Source organism: Numenius arquata, chromosome 9, assembly GCF_964106895.1.
Source record: "Numenius arquata chromosome 9, bNumArq3.hap1.1, whole genome shotgun sequence".
Taxonomy (NCBI): Eukaryota; Metazoa; Chordata; class Aves; order Charadriiformes; family Scolopacidae; genus Numenius; species Numenius arquata.
The window spans coordinates 23,594,889-23,617,954 of NC_133584.1; the positions used below are offsets into that span (position 1 = coordinate 23,594,889).

Genomic DNA, 23,066 nt, shown 5'->3' on the forward strand with positions numbered 1-23,066 from the left:
AGCAGTGCCCTGTTTTCAAGACTACTGAACACCAGCAACTACTAATCACAGCCACTACACCAGCCCTACTAGTCAGGGCTAGTCAGACTTGCAGTCCATGGCTGACTTCTGCACAGCACCTTTTCTTTTTCCCCTAAGTTTCCTTGCAGAAGAAGTTTTATCATCTTTTCATAAAAGGGGAGAGGAGGCAGCATCAAATACTCTTGCTTTATCCACAGTATTTACATGTAATTGTACTTTAAACTACATTACTAGCTTTATGCACTTTGCCAGAAGGCTAGACAGCAACACGCAGATAAGTGCAAACCCCTTGTCTCTTATGTAAAGTGTAAGTTATCAGTTATGATTTAAACATAAAAGGAACACATTAGCAGCAGCATTGAGACTGCTGGTGAAATTTGTCACTGAGATGATAGAGACTGAGAGCATCTCTAGGTCTTCCCACAGGATTTTCCAATTATAAGTGGAGCACAGGTTGTCTTGTAGATAGCTTTTAATTACAATGGTGGTTTTAATCATAACGTACAATGTATGTTCTTCAGCTGGGAGGAAGGCTATTTCCAGTAGGAGAAAAAGTGAAGATGAGGCAGTTTTAGGCCACCAAAGTCCTTCACTTAAAAGCTGCTTCTGCTTGAGGAAGAAGTGCCACATTACAGGACACCGGGGCCCTGGACCTGCCCGCTCAGAGGCAGAGGGAAACCAGTCCAAGTTAAGTAAGAGATACGGATTTAAAGTGAATTGGTTAACCTGCATTAAGCTGCTTTAATTCTGAGTCAGTGTCTTTACTCTGCTTTAAGATGTAATTAAGCTGTAGTCAATTACAGTAAGGCAAGACTATTTGAAATCCAAGTCCAGATGAGAGTTCAACACAAGCTCAACAATCTGCTTTTAAAACGTTAATTCAGATCGACTTACCTGAATATCCCTCACGTAGCCAGAAGTCCTCCAAAGAGTGAACACTGGATTGTCAACAGAGTCCATCCCTACCTTGCTGATGCCTGGATCCGGCCCTGAACATCTGCAAAATGCACCACAGCTCCGGACACGTCACGGGCTGTTGAAGGGCATGTATCCATCATGGACCTCTACTCTCGCCAGCCTTAATGAGGTACCTTGCCTCCACTCTGCTAAACCTTAATGAGGCACCACCACAAATTTGTTGATGGCTTCTGTACAAGATAGCATGACCCAGCAGCTCGCCTACAGCACCCTAAGCCACAGCTGTAATCAAAGATAAAAATGAAGCCAAAGATCTTAACAAGCTCAAAGGATGCTTGTTGCTACGTCCTAATGGCAGCACACTTGCCATGTCACATTTGATGCTGCTAAAAGATGAGGCTTCTCATTGCCTTCAGTCCCACAGCAGCCAGCATTACACATTATAACCATGTTTTCATTAAATAAATCAAAGCCTAATGAACCCTTGCAAAATACCTCCCAGGTATGAGATTTAAAAGCCTGCAGTGCTTTTGAGGGCAAAGACATTGAAAAAAGCTCTGCGGATAAGAGTTCATTCAAGTGTCACACTTATGATCTAAATGTAGTAAAAATGCACTAAGTGCCAGCCACAAACAGTTCTAGCAGCAGTCACTGTGATCCAGGAAGAAAAACATCCTTTCAAAAGAGACACGGGAGGAATGAATACAGAGGATCCTATTTCACTCACTCTAAATTATCAGCTGACACAGTTACACTGCCCAGACTAGGAGAACAACAGAACAAGAATGTCAGTATCTATTAAAAGAAAGATGTAAAGCAAAAGACAGAAGAGGATTAAAGTCAAAGTGTACACAATCCTGTTTCCTAATAAGATCTGGAAATAGATTTATACAAGCATTATATGGCCAATTACCCGCCTTTGCTTTGGGGAGCTGCCTGGGCTTGGTAACTCATTCACATCAAACGGGAGTGACTCCTATCTTGCACAACTACATAACCCAGATACAGTCAGTAACTTGAGGTACTTCTGCATAAGCCCTTCTATAACGACCTTATAGAGAGAACTACCTGTTTCTTTATATTTATTTCTGCCCATCGATGTTTATTCTCGCCACACAGAAAATGTATTATTCATACTTCCAGTATGAAACCTCTGCATGTGCACCACTAAGCAGAAGAGGGATTTAACTCTTACCCTTAAGCTCCAAAACCTCAGATCCAGCCATGCTGCCAGTTTTTCGGCATAGCAGAAACCAAGGAGGAAATAATTGCATCAGGTATGAAAACTGACTTCTCCAAAATAAGTTGTTATTGATCTGTGAGCTTGTATCTGGCCTCCTCCTAACTTTTTAGGGGCACGACAGCTGGACAAGATCTTCACTCGGGAAATAACCCGGTACCCTAGTTTTCAAAAGGTACATATTTTGGGATACTGGAGTTTCTGAAGGCTTTTTGGTAGTTCCCTCAGCAGCAGCATGGTCATTCTGAGCTACAAAGCTGCATTAAGTCTGTGCAAGATCCAGCCTGTTCAGTGAGCTGTACGTTTGAGTACAAAAAAAGAAAGACTTGGGCTCCTGACCAGTGTTCCCGGAAGAAGTTCTCAGGCCTGCTCTAGAGAAGAAGTCCCTCTGGGCCTTTGAAGAGCCAACCACTCTATAAATAGTCCATGAGAAACATCTTAAAGTTTAAAATTAGCGAGAAAGACACGGAGATCTCAAATATCTCAGCAGGATGTCTCACAATCCTGCTCCGTGGTAAGACCTGTAGTAACCTCTCCACAGCTGTTGCCCACAGAGCCCGTCCACCAGCCAAGAGTCTCCAGGCCTGGCAGCGCCCTGCCGTAGCACAGACTCCAGCAGCGCTGTGCTCGAGCTGAAAGAAGGTGCCCAACTCGGTTGCAGAGCTGATGTGTCAAGGTCCACATGACCCCTTTGTGCATGATAAAGGGAAGAGTGAGTACTCTCCACTCACATCACTCTTCCATTGCAAAAAGCCTCAGCATCAATCATGGTTCTTATCTTGAAATGGCTATCTAAATACAAATGGGGTAAAGGAAAACAGAAAAGGAAAAGCCAAAGTAACTCGTGTATAAATTTGGTAAATAAAAAAAAAAAATATTTCCTTTTAATCCAAAAGCAGAAAATGTACTGTAACAACAGGTTTTAGTAAAAATAAAGATGATATTTTTAGGGTTTTTTGAAATTGAGGTTTGAGTTGTTCCTCCCAGTAGGATGATCATGCCTTATAAGAAGCTTTTATGATTTAGTATATAAGCCCATTTGTTTCTGCCATGATAAAACCATCCCCAGTACTATTTAACTCTTTTGGGCTGCTGTCAAAGCTCTGTCTGAACACCCCAGGAGGCAGGGGTTTAATTAGACTTTAAACTGCTGCAAACTCTTACAGCAGGACTTCTGGCACCCATGAAAACCTACCACAGGTTCAAAAGTAGGAAGAAAAAAAAAAAGAGCAAAAATCTTAAAGCATTTATCCTTATGTGACCATCGAGAACAAGGGCTTAGCTGTTTACAACACCTGCAAACAAGTTGTGCTTGAGGGAAAACTAATGGTGGCTGTAGGTGACTGTCCGTGAACAACCAACAAAAGCACTGAACAAAAAAAAGTGTCAGGCAGGTTAAATTTCATCAACGCTTATCTGGAACTTGGTGCCAATACACAAATGTTTGCTGAAGGACTCCATTTTCTCTGCCCTTGTTAACAATCTGAGGAATCACTGAAATAAAACTAGCACTCTGCTGTTAGTAGAGAGGCTCCCTGGATTTTAACAAGCATTTGATTAAACATTATAAAAAAAGCCGTTGCTTTCCTTCAACCCATTAAGAACCACCCTCTTTAAAAATCAGTGGAATTGCGGTGTTAAAGCAATTACAAGCCAAAGCCACTCTACTTGCCAGTGGTAAACTCAGATAAAACTGGTTTCATCCAAACACGGGAACACATTCAGTTATAAATACCAGAGTACACCCATAAGGTTAATCTACAATGTAACATCTTCATGGCAGATATAGCCTCATCTGATCGACACTGAAGCAGAAATTAGGAAGGATTTATTTATTAAGGCTCATCCTGAAACTTACTACTGGTTTTAGGCTTTGAATGTGAAAGGAAGATGCCTACCAGACTGCCTGCCACTTGCCTGGCTTCCAGGGAGACACCACTCATTCTGAGTGGAGTTGGACTTCTCCACTAAACGTGCTCAGATTTGGTCTGTGCAGTATTAAAAGCCCTGTGTTGGACTCGCCACGTTCCTCAAGAGCAGCGAGGCATTCAGTAACGTTGCTTTCGTCTGGAGGCAGACTTCAACAACTCGGGGAAAGGCAGGAGAAACCCTATAGCAAGCCATCACCACATAAGACTTCCCTATAGGGAGCTTCCTATTAACGCCTGTTTACCAGGCATTGCTGTTCTTCCTGAAGTAAAAGGGAATAAAAAGGTTGGGAATAAAATTATTCAAGTCAGTATATTCTTGTTATCCACATCATTTCCCACCCCTTCTTTCAGTGCAGCTAATTTTTAGTGGAAAAATCTTTCTGTTTGATCAAGTTGAAGTCTATCATCTCTCACTGTACTAAATGTAAGTCATGCTTCTCTTACTGCAAAGCATGAAAAAGGGGGGCAATCATGCCCACATTAACCTTCTCATCATCGCATTTGATAGCTGGATCCGTACAAATGCACTACAAACCCCACATCTTTTACAATTGGCTGGTTATTCTACTGAACATATGTAAGATACATCTCAAAAGAGTATCATAAGATATACAAGGTCTAGGGAAAATATAAGAATGTTTGAGAGCACGTAGTTAGGAGGACTAACAGCCCAAGATTTCTTTATTATTGGAATTATCTAACACAACACGGTACTTTTTCATAAAATAATTTCCCTTTGCAAAAAAGCACAGATGATAGAATCAAAATGTTTATGGAACAAAGGAAGATTGATTAATCAAAACAACAGTGAGAGTTCCATTCGAGCTTATTTCTACATATTGGTTTTTTAACATCATTTGTCCAAATAGATGAGTCTTTTTTTTAAAAAAAAGGACTTTCCACTAAAAAAAAAAAAAAAAGATGACACACAAGTAAATTGATGAGAGTAAGATTTGTAAGACAGGGTTTTCAGTGCCAAAATATCTGTAGCTGAGCCTGTACCATGCCGCACACCGCTGCCTGATGCAGACGTCTATACCAAGGCTGTTCATCACACTACAAATTTCTGAGCCCCTCTCAGTGGGAAATGCCCCCATCTACCAAACTTTCCATCTGATATGAAACTAGAGGAGACTTTTACCCCTACACTGTGTCAGAAAGTTACTCATTAACCTGGAAGGTCACAGACCCGTCTGACAAACAGGGATCTGCGTTACCAAGGAAAGAGAGGGGATGTTTATTTTAGTTATACTTCTCCAAATTAGCTTCCAGGTAAGAATGGAGTAATTAAGATACGGGGGATAGAGGAAATCCATTTAGACCTGCTGGAACAGATCAGAAAAGTGAAGCAGCTATGGAAAATAACACCCTCTGCAAGGCTGTGCTTCTCTTGATCGGGTGCAACCTCATGAAGGGACCCAAACCCATCAATTAGGAGTTCAGGTCTGACCCATCTGTCAAGGTAGAGGTTTATTTACAGAGTAAAGGAGATCCAGGCAAGCAGCAAACACTACAGCTTGCTAAACAATGAGCTTTTAATGAGCAGCTCTCTAGGTCAGACATCAGTTCTGTGTTTGGCTGATGTGTGGCCACACTGAGGGAGCATCCTGGCTGCAGTTCAGGTGAGCCCAAAGGGAATTTAGCTTCTATCTTTTCACTGATAACCCCGACTGCGCAGCAGGTTCACGTGCCGATGACCTTCAGATATCGACTTACTGGCAGATTTCTCTGTCCTGGCAGACAATCCCAAAGCAAATGCCATTTCCTGATGCTTCAGGCATGCGATTTCCCCGCAGGCTTCTTCAGGACAACTGGCTCCATTGCTCCAACAGGTATTCACGCCAGCCAGTCCAAGAGTTGGGCTACAGGCACTGCAGAATTCATTGCCGTGAAAACAGGCAGATCTTTTTAGCCTTCATTTTTTCCACCTATATCTTTTAAGAATACTTTTAACAGCGTTTTCTATTTTGAGTAACATAAACAGCCAAGTATTTGCATTTTTTTCAAAGTCGGGAAGAGTGATCAGAAGCTACCCAGCTAACACAGATAACAAGCCATTTCTTTCGCAAGTTTGTGGTTGATCTGCAAGTCAGAGCGCTAGATGCCTTCGGCAACCTGTACCTTCTCCCGAATAGGTTAGCAGGGAGGAAGCCGAGGCCAATTTAAAAGCTGGGGTCCCAAGAGTCAGAAGGGAAGGTGAAGGGGAGAAGACACGAAGGCACCAAACCCCTGGGGAGTTCCCCCACACCCTGGGGGTTTGTCCCACTGCAAAGCTCCTTGGGGTAAATCAGTCATTGCCTTCCCAACCATTCAGCGTGTTTCAATATACCTCTCATGAGGTTGTATCCCAAAGATACGCCACAGACATGCTACTGCTTCCCTTCAGCAAGTTTCACCCCGAGACTGGTGTGTTTCTCGTTACTGCTCGTAGCAGCAGAGAGCAATACTGGATAAATTAATTTGGAATTAGAAGAGTGACTTGGAGATGAACAGAGGCATTCAGTCTTGGGAGGATAAATGTTAAAAACTTTTGCTTCCAGGAGGAAAGTATGTCAGAAAATTATAATTAGAAAAATAAAACGTGCAAGAGGGGCAGAGCCATGTGCACATATTTAAATAGCTGAGATGAATACTAAAATGGTATAAATTTTCTCCCAATTTATAAAAAATAGACAGGAACATGAGACTGCTGACCCTGTACAACAGTGTATCTCCCATACGCTCGTAACAAGGAATAAGGAAAGCCCCTACCCTGAGAGACCCCCCGCAGCAGGGACCACTGCCCCAGCAAACCCAGCAGCCGCCCAGTCTCCCTGCCCAGAGGTGGCGGGGAGAAGGGGCTGAGGGGCAGCACCTCCCCAGCTGCACCCCCTTCTCACACAGAATCCCACAAGAGAACGTAAAGGAACCATCGGGTGTTATTTCTTCCCACCATCCACGGTCCAGCTCATCCACCAGTGCAACACCACCCCTCGGACGACTCCACATACATCAAGGTATTCAGGGAGGCAATCATTTAACTAAAACTAATGAACTGGGCAGAGGCAAATTCCCCAAATGACTGCAACTGCCGTTCTGAGGCGATGCTAAATTACTTCAGGAGAGAAAACCAGGTTTTTCAAGGCTCTCAAACAATTCAAGTGACTCTTCATTTTAAGCACTCGATTCCTTAGCTTTGTAATGAGAAAGTTGCAATTGTGCAAGTTTTTATAACACATACCAAAGGCTGTTTTAATTTAAAATTATATTTTTAAATACTGTTTTTCTCTGTGGGAAGTATCTACTTGTGGTTGAGGGGAGAGGCTGTATTTGATATATTTAGGGCTTTTTTTCTTTTTTTTTTGAGTTCTTGTCTTCCAGCCAGATATCCAAAAGCATCAAATTACCAATCTTGAGAGAAAAACTGAGGAATAGCTGTAGTAACAGACATTAGAAAGCTAGTTTTAGACTATGCTAGCAATTGTAATTACTTCAAATACTACAAAACTTAACAGACAGCCAGCCTTTGAAGCAGCAGCGGAAGCGTCGACCAACCTATGACAACCTGAATAGACTGGACGCAGTGACCTTGGGAATTCAATTAAGGTAGGCAAAATTCGTTAAATAGAAGCTGAATGAAAGAAACTCATTTTTATTTACACATGTCCTTTCGTTTTAGTGTGAAAATCCCCACTGGTTACACCTGCTCACATTTTGAAGCACATGCAAATGCTTCCATTACCTAAATTCCAACCTGTGCTCCATCCATCGTAACGGATATTGCTGTACTGTTAGAAATACTGAATCTGCAATACCTGTATGAGAAAAGTACCTGGAGACTTCCATCCTCTCCCAAAAGACAAGCAAAGGAGGCTAAACATGGCAAAAATAGAAATTCTTATGCATTGACAACACACCATGAAATAGAGAATCTCAGCCCACGACAGCCCTCCAGCCTGTGGGCCTGAATGTAGCACATGGGCAGTAATCTGTTACCAAGGCAGATTAATTACCTTTCCCAGACTTCAAAATTAAAATATAAATATACACCAGACTAACAAGTATCACAAGTATAATACAGAAGTGCAATCTGGCCACATATTGCACTATTATGGGAAAACTTGTGCTGCAGGAAGCACATACAGTAACAAAGCCCTTCAGACCCTAGAAGTTATCCCCAGAGCCAGGAATGGCCCTCACTGCCAGTCTCGCTTAAAACACTACTGCTTTGCTCTGCAGGTTTTTGCTTCTTCCCCTTGTGCAAGTGTATGGGTATTTATATATACGTATACACACAAACATGTCTCGTATGGCAGTAACAGCCAGCAGTGCCCCAACAGCACACAAACAGACTTCTTAAATCGTACTGAATGGCATAAATCTGGCTAAGTGATAAGCAACACGGCACATCGGCACAAAATCACGTCTTGCAGCCTCCTCACGGAGCGCTGGGACCTCACACCAGTTACACCGGGGGGGACTGATCCAGTTTCTGCACCAGGCAAGGGCTTACTCAGGTTTGCAAGTGGAAATCGTTTCTGTAGCACTAGAGGATTTCTGATGTGTGCCTGTGTATTTGCTTCAGTAAAGGACCTTAAAAATATTAATACTGCAGGAAAATTGCACCGACTCAGCACACTCATGACTGCCAACTGGGAATATCTGTAAAATATGTAGATATTTTATAAACATATATAACATTTCCTGAAACTCATTTCACAGCTCTTCCCATTCTCACCAAATATGCCATTTCCCAGTTACTTTCCCTGATGATCATCAAGCATTTTTTTAGTGTTTCACAAATGAGCAAACGCCAAGAACTGCCCTTGGAGGAGTAAACACCTTCGACTTCAAAGGAAGACCTGTTTTTAAGGGCTGTGTTGTTGGAAACTGCTGCAGTAGGTTCCACCCGATCATCATCTTCAATCATCACAGAAAAAGTTCCATTAGCAAATAAATATAGAGCAAATTTTTAACTTGAAGGAAGTTAGGCAAGCGGTGGGGGGGGACACTCTCCAGAGCAGACTTTGACTGAGGAGAATCTAAACAACTCCTGATGAGTCTCTCTTGTGCCCAGGAGTCCGACCAATGTCACCAACCCCTCGTGCTTCCACAGGCATTGCAGTTCTCAACCCTGTATTGAAAAGTCCCTGCAGTCTCAGCCCCTCCTTGGAAGAAAAATATAAAGTGTTTCTGGTATTTGCTGATCCATAGAAGAGCTTTGAAATGCAACTTCATCACAACTGAGAACCTCAAGCAAGATACTCAGGTGCTCCAAACAGCTTTGGGGAGTTTGGAGTGATTAAGCTAATGATGGTTTTCAGTATGGGGCTTTTTTGTAACAAAATGCTTGGCATAAACAGCTGTATATTCACCTCCGTATTGTTTGTATCAGAGATGCAAAAAATCTGCCCTCACATAGATTCCTGATGCAGAAAGCAGCTGTGTGGATATGTTCCCACATAGAGGTATCAGTACTGTACAACAACTGTTTCTCCGTACTTTAAAGTCCATTCACAGTTGTACCCCTCTCCCATCCTTCAATGATCTTGCTGCATTACCACCTCGGCTTCATCTGCTTCAGCAAACCACGAGGCTGACCTTTCCAGGACCCACTTTTAGAACTTTTCTGTCTTTATTTATTGTTTTTTCCCTGAGCAACTCCCTTGTGACCACCCACTCACTGTTACAGCTGGGCACAGCGGGGAATTTAAGACCTCAGCAGCTAACAGAGGGGTATGCTGGCAAATTACACTTCATGAAAACAAAGCATGGCTTCAGGTGATAGTATTAGCTCAGCTGCTATTAATTTGTGTATCAGCTTTTCCAAAGATGCTTTATTGCTTACGCTGGAAGATTACGGAATAAAGCATCCACATAATGCTGAGGCTACGGAAATATTGAGCACAGAAAACATCTGCTCAAAAGATAGGACAGATAGCAAATGATGACAGGATTAGACCACTATATACGCATGGGTTTCATAAAGGAGAACACACTCACAGCTTTCACCATCCCTTTCCAACTCCCTAGAGACCTTCCAGGGCAGGGAAAGGGGCAGCGGGGTGGAACCCGGTCCCTCCACGGTGCAGGAGTCCTCGGGTACCTGCAGGGACCCTGAAACACAGCATGGTCATTAACACGCTTTGGGTCACAGCGAACAAAGGGCAACACATGCTTCATTTTAATATTAATAGCCATATAAGAGAACTGAAAATGAATTGAACTTAAAACTGTTTCCTGTGTTTCCCATTTCATGGCAAACAGCAATGGAAATAGCTGATCTCTTGACATACCACTTCCTTGTTCACACATACCACCAAGGCTACTCGTTTGCTATTCTTTTCCATTCTCTGCCACATATGACAATGCCGTGTTATAGCACCATCATTATATTTCTTTATTAAATAAAACTGTAACATTAAAACAGAGTAAATGAGAATTCCTTCAGCGCACCGGTTTGGGTGCGTGCAGGCAGGAGGATGGTAGCAGGCAAGGGACTGGTGTGGTTTTATTAGTCTGGCACAGAAGGAATGTGTTTGACTTTCATATTCATCAGAAGAGAAACCCAGAGGTTGGCATTGTTGTAAATATGGGTTGCACAGAGCACCCACCCAGTCAACCGCACCCAACCCCGGTGTCCCAGCAGAACTTGGGTAGGGTCAAGGAGAAGTCAATCCAACAATGACTTAATTTATGAAAACATACACACATTTTGTGGCTTTCCATTGGCATCCCTCACCAGGATCTCCGATCAGATCATGACATGCAAAGCAGCCACTCCCAGCTACCACTGCGTCACCTCCACGTGGTGGCAGAACCAAAATGGTTGAGACCAAGAGGTAGTCTGTCTACCCCTGGGCCACAGGGACGGCCCAGACACAGACACGAGCTCAGTGTGGAAGCTCAGAGGCAATGGTTCATCTCATGTGTGAGGTGAGCTCAAGCTACAAAGCTTACTGAACAGGACTACAAAAGTCTTGAAATCATGGGGCAGAAAAAGTACTCCATATACCTAGCATCTCTGGAGCCATTGTAGACCTGCACAGCTGGAGACCAGCTGGACACACAGAGCTCAGTCCTGCTGCCAGGATACACGACTTACCCCTAGCATTACCTCATGCCATTCCAAAGAAAAATGCCAAATTGCTATCGCATTGTCCGAGTCACTCACCAATCTTCCTATGCAAACAATGCCTAGAATTTGAAGTGGGAAAAATACAGATAATAGACTGCATTATCTTATTTATGCAAATTAGAACTCTTGGTCAATCATTAAAAATAAGAAAAGAGTTTCTCTAAACTATTAGACACAATCACCCTGGTCCGGCTCAAATTATCTGCCATGACAGTCCTACTTTAAAAAGATTAAGTTGCTTCTTGTTAAAACTGCTTTGAGCATCTCAGTCCTAACCAATAAAGAAGTTTTCTTCATCATTTCCCTTAAGTTCTTCAGCTTGAATCCTAATTCACACAGGCCATACAAATAGCCTTGCACTGGCAGCTGGAGAAAGACAACACCTTCTGAATTAGCTAGAAAACTCCATTCCCCTAGCAACAAATTGCTTTGCAGTTTGTCCTAGACACAGGAGGTCCAGTTTTAACTGCTTGCTCAGCCTTCTTCCTAAATTCAAGTGCAAATGCCCCCTTACACACATTTTCTTAAGAAACGTGGGCCTGTAATATAGAGAGAATCAAATAGGATAACATCCGTGAAGGTACCCGAGGAAAAACCAGGCAACTGAGAGGGAAAACAGATTCTCAGTTCATTACAATGATTTATAGCTTCCTTGAAGGCAGGATACTTCATTGATTTATCCCAATTAAAGATCTGGCTCCTTTTTCAAGAAGTATTTTAAGTGGTAATGCAGCTATTCAGCATTTCTGAATAGGTGTGGAACACTCAGCTGAGCAGGAAAAAGCCAAGTTCCTCCTCCATATACTTGTTAAGATTAGTGTTTATGTAACACTTCAGATGCCATAAATAACACTGATTTTGTAATACACAAGGCACACGTTAACCATGCAATTCAGTTTTCCTATGTTTATGCTGCTGGATGCACCAGAAACTGGCTTTTAATGAAATACAGCCTACTTTCACACATATTAGTGATGTTATTTTCTTTGGGGAATGGAAATGAGTGCTACAAATGCTAGTACCACTTTCACCGTCCAGGGCCCTGCATTTCGTTTTAGTCTTCCAATACCAGAGAAGGACTCAGATATTCCACATTTTGACAGGTTAGGTTACAAGAACCCTCTGTCTGAGGTTCTCCTGCACTGATACAATGGGAGAGGCAGAAGGATTAACACCACTACTGATGCTTTGGTGTCACCTGTGCTGAAGAGGGCAGGAGCTCATCCCTCCGCTTGCCCTGATGCCACATGGCAGGCACAGCCACGGTGGCCAGCAGGGACACACAGGGACAGGAGGACTGCTGCTACAGCAGAGCCAATGCACCCTCCATCCTCCTTCAACCCACCCATTCACACCACTAGGGAGCACCATCTTCTCTTTCATGTGCTGAAAGCTGTGACTCCCATGAATCCTCCCAAATCCACCTCCTCAGAGATGACATGGAAGTAACCTCTGCGGTGTTCATAGAGTCACCAACCCAGAGAGAGATTTTGAGAGCTCCCATTGGCCTGTGACAGCAAACAAATTTCCGCCTCAGGGGCTTCACAAAGCCACACGGGATTTTAGAATTCCTTGAAACTGCAAACGACACATCTCCACGCTAACACTGTAACTTGGAGAACAGCCATCGGCATCTACTGACAAGGGGTTTGCCACAGGTTTGAAACGGTGTTGGCTCATGGAAGTCCCTCGCTACTGTTTTTGCAAAGGATGTCAGGGCCAGGCAGGAAAAGCACTGCAAGATACTTGCACGAATGGAATTAAAGACACTCCAAGTCAGTTTTGTTCCCAGAAGCACAGCTTCCAAAGCACAGCGACCTTCAAAACCAGCAGCACGCTCAGAGCTGGCACGGAGACAGCACACCAAGTTCACTGTGTTTTGGGAAGTATCTGTTTTCTGTTTGAAGAGATGTAGCATCTGCCAGAAGTTACTCGCACCAAACCAAACCACTTTCAGTCGACTCCCTCCGCTCCCCCCCTTCTCTGGCTGAGAGTTACTTGGAACAAATTGCACTAGACACACACTTTTTGAAACCATTTCCAAGATCATTTGCTCACCTTCCATTCTGCCTTTACAAACACCCGTGTATCTTCCCAAAACATACCTTGAGCGGACGAAGGCCTGCCAGCACACACTCTCAGGAGAGCTAACAGGTGAAGGAACGATGAAGGTGCAAGTTCCAGAGCTCTCCATTTAAGAGCGGTTGGACTACGGCCTGAGATGCCACCTGAACGCAGAGCTGACGCCCTGGAGAACAAGTAGCAGTGGCGGCCACTTACCTATAGAGGGAAGGCATTTCACAGGCCTTGGATTAAAGATGGAGTGTGAAAGCTGGTCCCTACGAGGGCTCCTTCCATTTTCAGTGGAGATAGCATGAGGGTGCTGTGTTTGCAACCCTCTAGCACAATCCCCTGGAAGAAGCCCTCCATGCCCAACTCTAGAATGGCAGACAAGTTGTGCATGACACGATCCATGAATTACCAACTCCAGGAGACACCAGATCTCCCTCTCCTGTGTTATCGGGACGACGAGTCACAGTCTTGTGTATTAAAACCATTTTCCATACCTTTCACAAGACAATGCTACTAAGCCGCTCCTTTAGTTCAATAAGAGAAAAAATTATTACTTGCTTACAGAGCAGAGAGGGTCACTTACCAGTTTTCCTTCATCTGCATTTTAAAAACAAGCTAGAAGCAAGCACATCCTCTTCCTTGCAAGTTCCATCTTCAAAAAGGAGCCCCGATCTGTGGCTCCTTCTCACCTGGAGTAAGGCACAAAGCTGGCTGGGTCACAGCTTGCTCCCAGCATTTCCCAGAGAGCTCATTAGCTCCAGGTGATACCATGGTGAATACAGTGACTGCAGGCAGCTCCATTCTCAGGACACCGAGTAATATGTCCACACCCTCACAAGCTCTTTCCCATTTTCATCTCCCCTGTAAACGCACCAGGGCATTTCCACCCCTGTGGCATGTTGTTTCTGGACTGTTTGCTAGGACCTAAGATACCTATGGCCACGCACACAAATTATCTGCTCCAAAATGAAGCCCGATGCTCCGTTGCTGTGCCTTGTATCATCACCCAAAGCAAATGAACACGTTTCCCTGCCAGGATGGTACAATTCACAAGTGAAAACAAACATCTGTGCTGCAGGGCAAAAGCGTCAGACTTCATGGTACACAACAGAGAAGAATAAGCCATCTTGCTTGTACCCACACCTTTAGTTGGGTGCAGGCCCAGAAAACAAAAGGCATGTGTGGCTGGGGTGGCTTGTGTTTCTCTCCAGGGAGTGCCAGCGGTTTTTTCTTAACCATCACTGTTGATATAGTAGTGTCTTGTCAGATCTAGTCCCCACCCAACCACTCCATTCTTCTCGGGGAGGTGAGGAAGGGTGTGTTGACTCAGGTGCATACAGTTTGAATTTCTGGGACTTTTCTCCCTTCTTTTTTCCTTTAGTGAAAGCCAAACAACAAAAGAAAAAAAACTACAGGCAGTTTTATCAGCCCAGACAATGAAAGCTCTCCTCCAAAGACAATGAAGTCCAATGTTCCTCTGCCAGTAACACATTGTCATTGCTTTTATATTGCCCAAACACTTCCGCGTCCAACCATGAGCCCCAACAGCTGCACTTACCTCCTCTGGGCTCCAGTCTTACCAGATAACCTCTCCGCAGCCCTGCCCCTGGCTCCCTAGTATACTTACAGGCAAAGAGGAAGGAACAATCCACTGCCATACTAAAATACACTTTTTGCCAGTTAATCACCAGAGCTGCAGAAATAGATGAAACACTGGATAATGCAAAGTTTAAACTTGCAGCCAAGACAATTCAGGGGTGATGTCTCTGAAATTAAGTCAGAGTTCCCATCACCTTCCAGTAATTCCCCTTCATTCCTTTTCCTTTCCCCTTCCCTTTCAGTACTTCAAAGACTGTAGCTTCTGCGAGTGCTATAGATTAGTTTATACTGCAGGGGAAAGTTACGAAGTTACAGCTATATTCAGAAACAGAAATAATAGCACAATCAAGAGGAGACATCTTTCCTGCATCAAAGCCTAAAATAATCCCTTCATTCTCCTCCTCCCCAGACTTGCTGATCTTCCCCCACACCCTTCCCATATCAGTATGGAGCATCCTTCCCAGTACTTAGCCCTCCGGTGGCTAACTGGAAAGGGCCGTGCTGCTCTCTTCCCGCTTTTCACGTGGCTGCTCACACTCTGGAAACAGTTAGGAGGGGAGACTGGAGGAGGGATATCCCTGGAAACTGCAGGAGGGATAAAGCTTTTGTTACAGTCTAGCTATTGCTGCCCACTAACTTAAACTTGGCTCTTCTAAATACCAGACTTGTCGTCACTTGCAATTTATATTACATTTGGATCTATGCAGCCAAAAAGAGGGGAAAAAAAAAAAAAAAAGAGGGTTAACACCAGCCTATTTTAAGCTTTGTCATAATTCTTGTAAAACTCTATTTAGATTGTAAATGAATCACATGCTGGATCTAGCTAAAACTGTTAGTGTAACGTTGGAAATGCCATGCCCAGTGTAACGCTATTGCCTGTAAGTAACTGGGGGCCCAGGAAGACCCTGGGGGGCCCGATTGATGTTTTGCCTTCTTGCAGGAGCACTGCAGAGGAGAAGGTTGTTTGGGGGACCCCTGGGTGAACAGCAGGCAGACTGTGCTTGCTGCCCTGCAGCGAGGTGCCATCCGTCCATCACACAGCCCAAGCCGTGGAGGGTGGCTGGTCCAGTCACCCCAACAGGGGAGGTGGAGGGAGAGTAACATTGTAAGAATTAACGAATGAGACAGCCTAGGAAGAAAGGCAGAAGGTATCCGAATCCCAACTAAGAAGGCAAATCACTGCAGCAGACAACCCCGTGAGCCAAGGGTGAGAGACAGGACAGCCACAAACTAAGAGTAGAGATGGAGAGAGGTTTGCTATAGTTCTCCCAAACAGTCTCTGCTGGGTTTTCCTCCGTGAGCTCTCTCCCCCCTAACAGTGATAATGAACACTTAATAAGACACAACGGCTGATGGGCTTCATTGCATTCTTGTTCTAGTGCCCCTGAGCAGCAGTGTAAGGACCTGAATTTTTTTACATGTATCTATCACATTACATACAATTTCCAAACACTGACAGATCTGATCCATCCCAACAGATGGCTGTGCAGGAAAAGCCAGCCCCACAGCAGCCCTCTCACCCAGATGGGGCAAGAGCCCTGGGCTTACTGAAACGAGCGGGCGAGCAACTCCTCTCAGCCCTGCCTGCGCTGGTGCAAGGCTGGTACAAGTCCCCAAGCAACGACATTTATGCTGGTTTCACCAAGCCAAGAACAGGCCAATGACTTCACAGGATTTATTCAAAACAGGAGAAGAAAAAGCTTTCTTTACAGACATCATGAAACACAACAGTACGGAAGAGGACAGGGAAGGTGTTCTCACCAACGTACAGAGATGGCAGAGATACTACTGCCACCATGCTGCCAGGGACCATCCCCTGGAGCAGGGAAAAGGTGTCCTCTTCAATTCTACCTGCATTTCAGCATGAGAAGCAGAGCACACTCTCCCTCCCCACCGCTCATGAAGCACAGAGGCAACGCATCTGCTCCTCACCTATTCAGAAAGCCCACAGCCACTGAGAGATCACCTGGGTTAGCTTGCAGAGAACTGGAACTCATCTGGCCAGCGGCTACGTGGCATTTCTGTCACCAGAGATGAGCAGCAAATAATTTGCTAATAATTGCAAAGGTAGACCAGCAGAGAGCTGGAAAGAGGTACTGACTTCCAGTGAGTTCTCCCATTTGTGCCTCAGAGCATCTTCCCCAAAACGTTTTTGAAATAAGACTTCTTCTGTACCAAGCACAGCACTGTACAGGAGAATTAAATGTCCACTAAAATTTATTTTAAGCAATTTAAAAAAAAGTAAAAATTTTAAAAAGTCTTGCAAGAATCACTGAAATGTGAATTGCCTCCCTCTTCCTTTGCCAAAAATGCCACATGAATGATTTCAGAAGTCATACAATTTGAAAGGAAGTTGCCATTGTTATTTTACAAACTGTTTATAAAATATTTTGGACTAAGACTTTAGCTTATCAGTACCCAGCTTTGACAGTGTTTCCATAAATCAACCCTGCTCCAAAGAGCTCCTAGGACTGTGGGAGCAAGTTTTAAATTATTTTTCTTGTTTCTCAATCAACAAAGTTGCTGGTTGTCATAACCCCTTTGAAGCAAAACAAACTATATTCAGTTTTGATCCTGACTTGTGCAATCTCTGCTTAGAAAGCATTTCCTGCAGCTCCCATACACCGTGATCAGTTGAGATGAAGACAGAGATATCCACCTGCTGATGAGCCTGGCTCCACCAGGAGTAAATTTATTGCAGTGGCTCATGCAGATACCGTGTGGACGTACCGCAATGTATTAACATCCCCTTACAGTTGGGAAAAGTTAGGCAACAAAGTCCTAAGAGCAAGTGTTGCAACATGGAAGAGCTGTAAAAACACACCAGTGCTTAGACCTAACAAATCTGACAACCCTGATTTAAAAAGTGCTTTGACAGGCAAGAAAAATTCCTAAACACACTAAAAACCGATCTGTTAGCAACGCACGTTTCGGAAACCGGGCAAAGTAACTTTCCCGTGAGTATAGATGTCCTCGTCTGTGCCCTGATTAATATGCTTCACCAAGTTTTTCTCAAACAGGAGGGGGTGGTAAGCTCCCATGGTACAGGCACGGTCGTGAAACTTCTGGTAATAGTGGCAAATGTCCGTCTGCCGTTTGGAAGGGAGAAATTCGTACACATCCACTTCATCACAGAGCGTCATCATGATCACGATGCCTAGGGAGGGAAAGAAAGCAGATACCCCTGTGTCAAACCAGAGAACCGCTTAAACATTCCCGTAAGACAGGCGGTCAGCAAGGAGCATCCAGCCCCATGGGGAAGGGTTTTCTTTTTGAATGTTCAGACAAGAAGGGGAGAGAGCAAGTCTGGCCAGATGGGGCTGTTTTCTGAAGCCCTCTCTTGCAAAGCTTACGATCAACTTGATTACAGCAGATTGTTTACAGCGACAGCCATGTCAAAAGGCTGATTTTTAAGAGCGCTATCATTCTCTGTGACCTTCATGGAAACTTGGGCACCTGCCAACCGTGCACTCCAATTATCTGATCCAAACAGCCCATCTCAAACCTGCTTGGGTAAGCAGCAATGAGACCTTCACCTTTTCCCCACCTGCCCCTTGTGAACGCAGGGGATAGGAAAGCGCCTGTGTTTGGAGATGGTTCAGGCAGACTGAGCATCCTCGGCTCTTCGGGCTCCCCCAGTTCCCCCACAGCAGAGCAGTGCTGCCCTCCTGTGCCTTGCGACAGCCACACAAACCACTTGAGGACAGTCAAGCCAGTGCTGGGCACAGACCTGTCAACTCGCTGGCCAGATCAGAAGTAAGCTGTAATTTCTGGCTATTTTTCTTCCAAGTGCAAGAAACAGCAAATATTCTCGCTATTACTAGGGAAATAGAGCCAATGTGTAACATCACAGAAAACTCATGCAGTATCCGAGACATCAGGGACCACACATGATCAGAGGAACAGAGTTTACAAAACATTAGAACCACCCATCCGTGAAACTACTGGTTTAACTAAGGTGCATTTTAAACACGTTTATCCACCTTTTCAAATTACAATTTTCATTCACACTTAGGCCTTCCAGGAAACCCAGAGCTGCAAACTGGAACTCGTCTGTGCCCCTGAGTCTGGCGAGGTGGCTTGTTTAACAAAGCAGGTAACTTGACCTAAAGTTAAGCTAGAGTGGAATTTGCTCTCTGACATGGCCCAGTGCCTGTTGCCAAGCCCTTACTTCCAATTAACAACAACTTTGCTGCTGAAGTCATTGACTATGCTGTTACACAGCTGTTCTGCACATACCCCTGCAATTGCTGAAAGAGGTGCTGGGCAAGAGCAAGGTTGTGGGAGAAAACTAGATACTGGATTGGCAAAAATAAGAACTTCACTGTGTTTACATGGGTGTAGAAGAGCGTCTGTGTCTGCAACGGTGGGAGCAGTGTGGGAGCAGAGGAGGGGCTAAAGCACAGCAGTGGGACATCCACGTGGCAAACAAAACCATACATCTATGCCGTGACTCCAAATACATGTGAACTTCCTGAGAAGTTCACTCCTTTTTGTTCAGCTGAGCATGAGATCTGCTCTCCAATAAGAAGGAAAAGCTTTGCAACAGCAGAATGTAAAATGAGCCCCTTTGCCGAGAGGCTGGTTTTAGCATGCTGATGCACAAGACAAATGTTAGCACGCTGAATAAGGGGGAATATCACTGAACTTTTCAGGACAACTACTCACCCTGACCATCCCCACCCCTCCGCATTGAGTCTTTAGCTATATATTTTTACCATATATCTATATTTCCATATTTATATATTTTTATAAATATTAAAAATAGGCGAGCACTTAGATTTCATCTGCAGTAAGCAGATTTATTTGCCTGACAAGATCTGAGCCTGCAAGAGCCGTATCCTTCCTCTCGCACCCCGTGGGAACTGCTCTGGCACTAGAAGCTAGAAATCCTAGAGACCATCTCAATGTTGCAATCTCCTCTCCTGTTTCCACGTGGAACCAGGCCATGTTTGTAATTGCTGTCTCAGAGTGCTGCTGCAAACCGCTTACTTTAACACAACTGAGCTGCTGCTTTAAAGACAGGAAGCTTAAATTTTGGCATAAGACAAACACTTTAAAAGCAAGTCTGATAAGCACCATAAATCTGTAGTTGTCGTGGAAAAAAGACATCCTGGAAAGTTCCTGCAAACCAAACGAGAAGTTTAGAGGGCAATTATCTTACCAAGCATTCCTGACGACGGTGGATTAGGCTGAATGTGCTCCAAGGAATTCTCCTGCAGAATATCCCAGAGTTGCCACTGCATTTTTGGATTCAGGATATAGAAGGGCTGCTCTGGATGCATACTACGATATGATTTATAGGTTTCAAAAAAGTTGTAGTCTGGTTTTCTGTACCACTGCAAAACAGAAACAAGAAGTCAGACTCTTTATTTCTATCCCACTATTTCCCATAACCAATGGGAAACGAGGATATGTGAACCTGCTGCTGCCAGGGGGAAAAGGTCCTGCTATACCTACACACACTCACCCTCTTGTCCCCCACCTCATCTGCCCTTTGGGGCTCTGTGGTGACTTGACTCGGTGAGCAGAGCAGAAAAAAAACACAAATCTCCTCTCTTTGGCAGTGAAGGACCATTAAATGAGATCAGCCATCTTGTATAAATTCATTCTGTACCCCCCAATAGCAGATGATATTGAGAAGTCTGCCTTAAATGTCACAGACCCTGACCCCTCTGCATGCTGGAGAAGAAAGCATCCTATTCTGCAGGCAAGTGTCCCCATCACAGCCTCCTAAATCAAGCTGAGCTGACTTGCATCCTAAAACTTCCCCCTTCAATAAAACACTTAGGAAAGACTTATGTGTTCTTAAAGTCATCTTGAGATATTTTTTTTTTTTCCCTATGCTAAAAATAACCCATCCTGGTCTTACAGACTCTTAAACATACTGTACCTTCATGCCTCCTGGAAGTGTGGGACTAGACACAAGAATAAACATCACTGAGAAAATAGGAAATGCAGTCCAGAGAAAGGAAAGCAAAGACCTCTCAGCTACAGACAGAGCATAAAATAAAAGTAAAGAATAGACTATTCACTCCTACCTGCTTTCACCCTGAGCCTCCAAAGCTCATCACTTATCAAGTACTTTTGTACTCAAAATGAAAAGTGAATGCTAGAGGGATTGGAACACCCACAATTGAAAGCCTAGCTGACATAGAGAGAAGAGATTTGCCAAGATCTTCAGAGGGTTTCCCAATCCGTTCATAATGCATCAAGTGTATCTCATGTCTGACCAGTGCTTGAGATATCCAACCATTGACTGTCAGCAAATCCTACAGCAACTGTCAGAAAGAAGAGATCATACCCCGATGAGATGACAACTGCTGCAGCCAGTAGTGACCTCCTCCCAGCAGCATCAACCCACGGGAAAGTAAAGGTGGTGACCTGTTACACTTGGCCTAAGGCCTTCACAGAGGTAATCAAGAATGGCCTTAAAATGACTGATTGCCCACATTAGGAGGAAGTGGGTTAACAGATGCACTTCAAAGCATATGAATCTGATTTTATTTACAGAAAACTCAGGCTTACCTCATGAATTTCTGCATGATATGGTGCTGGATCCCACACAATTAAGATTCCAGTGTTATACAGCGCTTCCCTCAGGAACTGCTGCTCCTCAACAGTTACAAGCTTGAATAACAACAACAAATACAATAATATACAGTGTCAGAATTAGCAGACAGCCAAGCATTGAAACGTATCTGGATAAAGCCACAGCCACCCCACTGCTGGTTATTGAGCATGGCACACTGCATGCAGGCAAGGACACAACCCCCAGTGATGCCCTTCCAACGCCCACTCCAGTCCTATCTAGCAGCACAGGATTTAGTGGAGTCACAAGAAAAACTGCCATTACACTTTACAAGGTTTCCTTTATACATCTCCAATAATAAAATAAGGACAGGACCCGCAGATTGACCCAGCTTGTATGATGGATACCATTGCTACAACTACCAGAAGCAGGTGGGAACACGGGTTGCTGCCACCAGTCACCAGGACAGTCCAGGAAGAGCCTAACACAAACACACTGTTTGCTTTATCAAGAACCTTCAACTTGAAGCTAAAAAAGTCTGCATGTGGGTGGTTTCTCCCAAGCAGCATGAACTCGGGCAGCCCAGGCTCAGCAATGGGCCAACTTGGGGTGAGGGCACCGGTGCAAGAGACAAGAGGCCCCAGCGCCCCAGCTGACCCTGGCGCTGATCTCCACCTCGCCTCTCCAGAGCAGGGTGATGCAACTCGGGCAAGGGAGCTTTGAATCTTGTGAGAGCACCAATGAGAAGGAAAGCACCACAAGAGCAAAGCACACAGGTTAGAGACAGGATCAGTGAAGAGAGGCTGTTCCACCAGCGGTTTTCCCAAGCGAACAAAACCAGGTGGTTCAAAGAGAAGTTGCCCTCTACAGTCTGGACACGAGCTCATGACAACCAGGGGCAACCCAGATCTGCGGCAAAAAGCAAACCATCAGAATCAAATGAGACAGAAACTGATCTCCTGCCCTCCCCACCCAAAGGCGTAACCCGTGCTGACACAGCTCATAAACATTTGCTGAAGAAAAGCATTATCATAAAAGTCAGCTCCCATTTGTCCTAATTTTCTCCACGGATCTAATTAAGAGCTAGCCAATTTATCCTTGAGTATCCTGGCTGTCCCTAACAGCAGGCTGCTTTCCTGGCTGTCCCCATAGCCAGAGCACAAGGACGCTCTGGCCAGCCCAGACGCGAATTGTTCCAAAAGCAAAAAGGGTTTCCTCACATCTGCTCTTAACTCTGCAGGATTAGGCTTTGGCCATGACTGCCTGTACTGCCTCATTTCATTTCCTTATAGCAGCTAAAATATCTAGGCCACTTGTTAGCCGGAGCGTGCAATGCTGCAGGTGTGAACTTCTGCCTCCACTGCATGGCCACCAGAGGCGAGGAGAGGACACAGCAGCTGGCACCAGCCAGCCCCTTTGCCAGGGACTACTGGGATGGAGCACCGCAAAGGGACAGGAACAGGGCAAGGAACATGGGCGCTTTATTTTCATATCATTGTTTCTATTTAAAGGCTAGAAATCTTTCAGGAACTTTTCTGATGTGAAACACGTGAAAGGAGGCTTCAAGAGAGATTGAGCATCAGGGAAAGCAAAGGTCAGCCAAGCAAAGCCATGTGAGTTGGCAAAGGCACACAA

The 23,066-nt window shown here is 44.5% G+C and overlaps 1 protein-coding gene across 4 annotated transcripts in view; it reads right to left on the bottom strand.

Annotated features, from left to right (window-relative positions):
• Positions 1-16,554: 16,554 nt before the first annotated feature.
• Positions 16,555-23,066, bottom strand: part of ST6GAL1 (ST6 beta-galactoside alpha-2,6-sialyltransferase 1) — a 49,432-nt gene continuing 42,920 nt past the window's right edge. For 2 of the 4 annotated variants that reach the window (XM_074153348.1, XM_074153349.1), the window contains 2 exons: positions 20,064-20,238; positions 16,562-18,056 (listed from right to left, as the gene is read on the bottom strand). In XM_074153348.1, coding sequence (XP_074009449.1) covers positions 17,815-18,056; positions 20,064-20,238 — 417 coding nt within the window. In that variant the 3' untranslated portion in view covers positions 16,562-17,814. Of the gene's footprint in view, positions 18,057-20,063; positions 20,239-21,427; positions 21,530-23,066 lie in introns of all 4 variants that reach the window. The other 2 variants (XM_074153347.1, XM_074153346.1) reach the window with 2 other exon arrangements.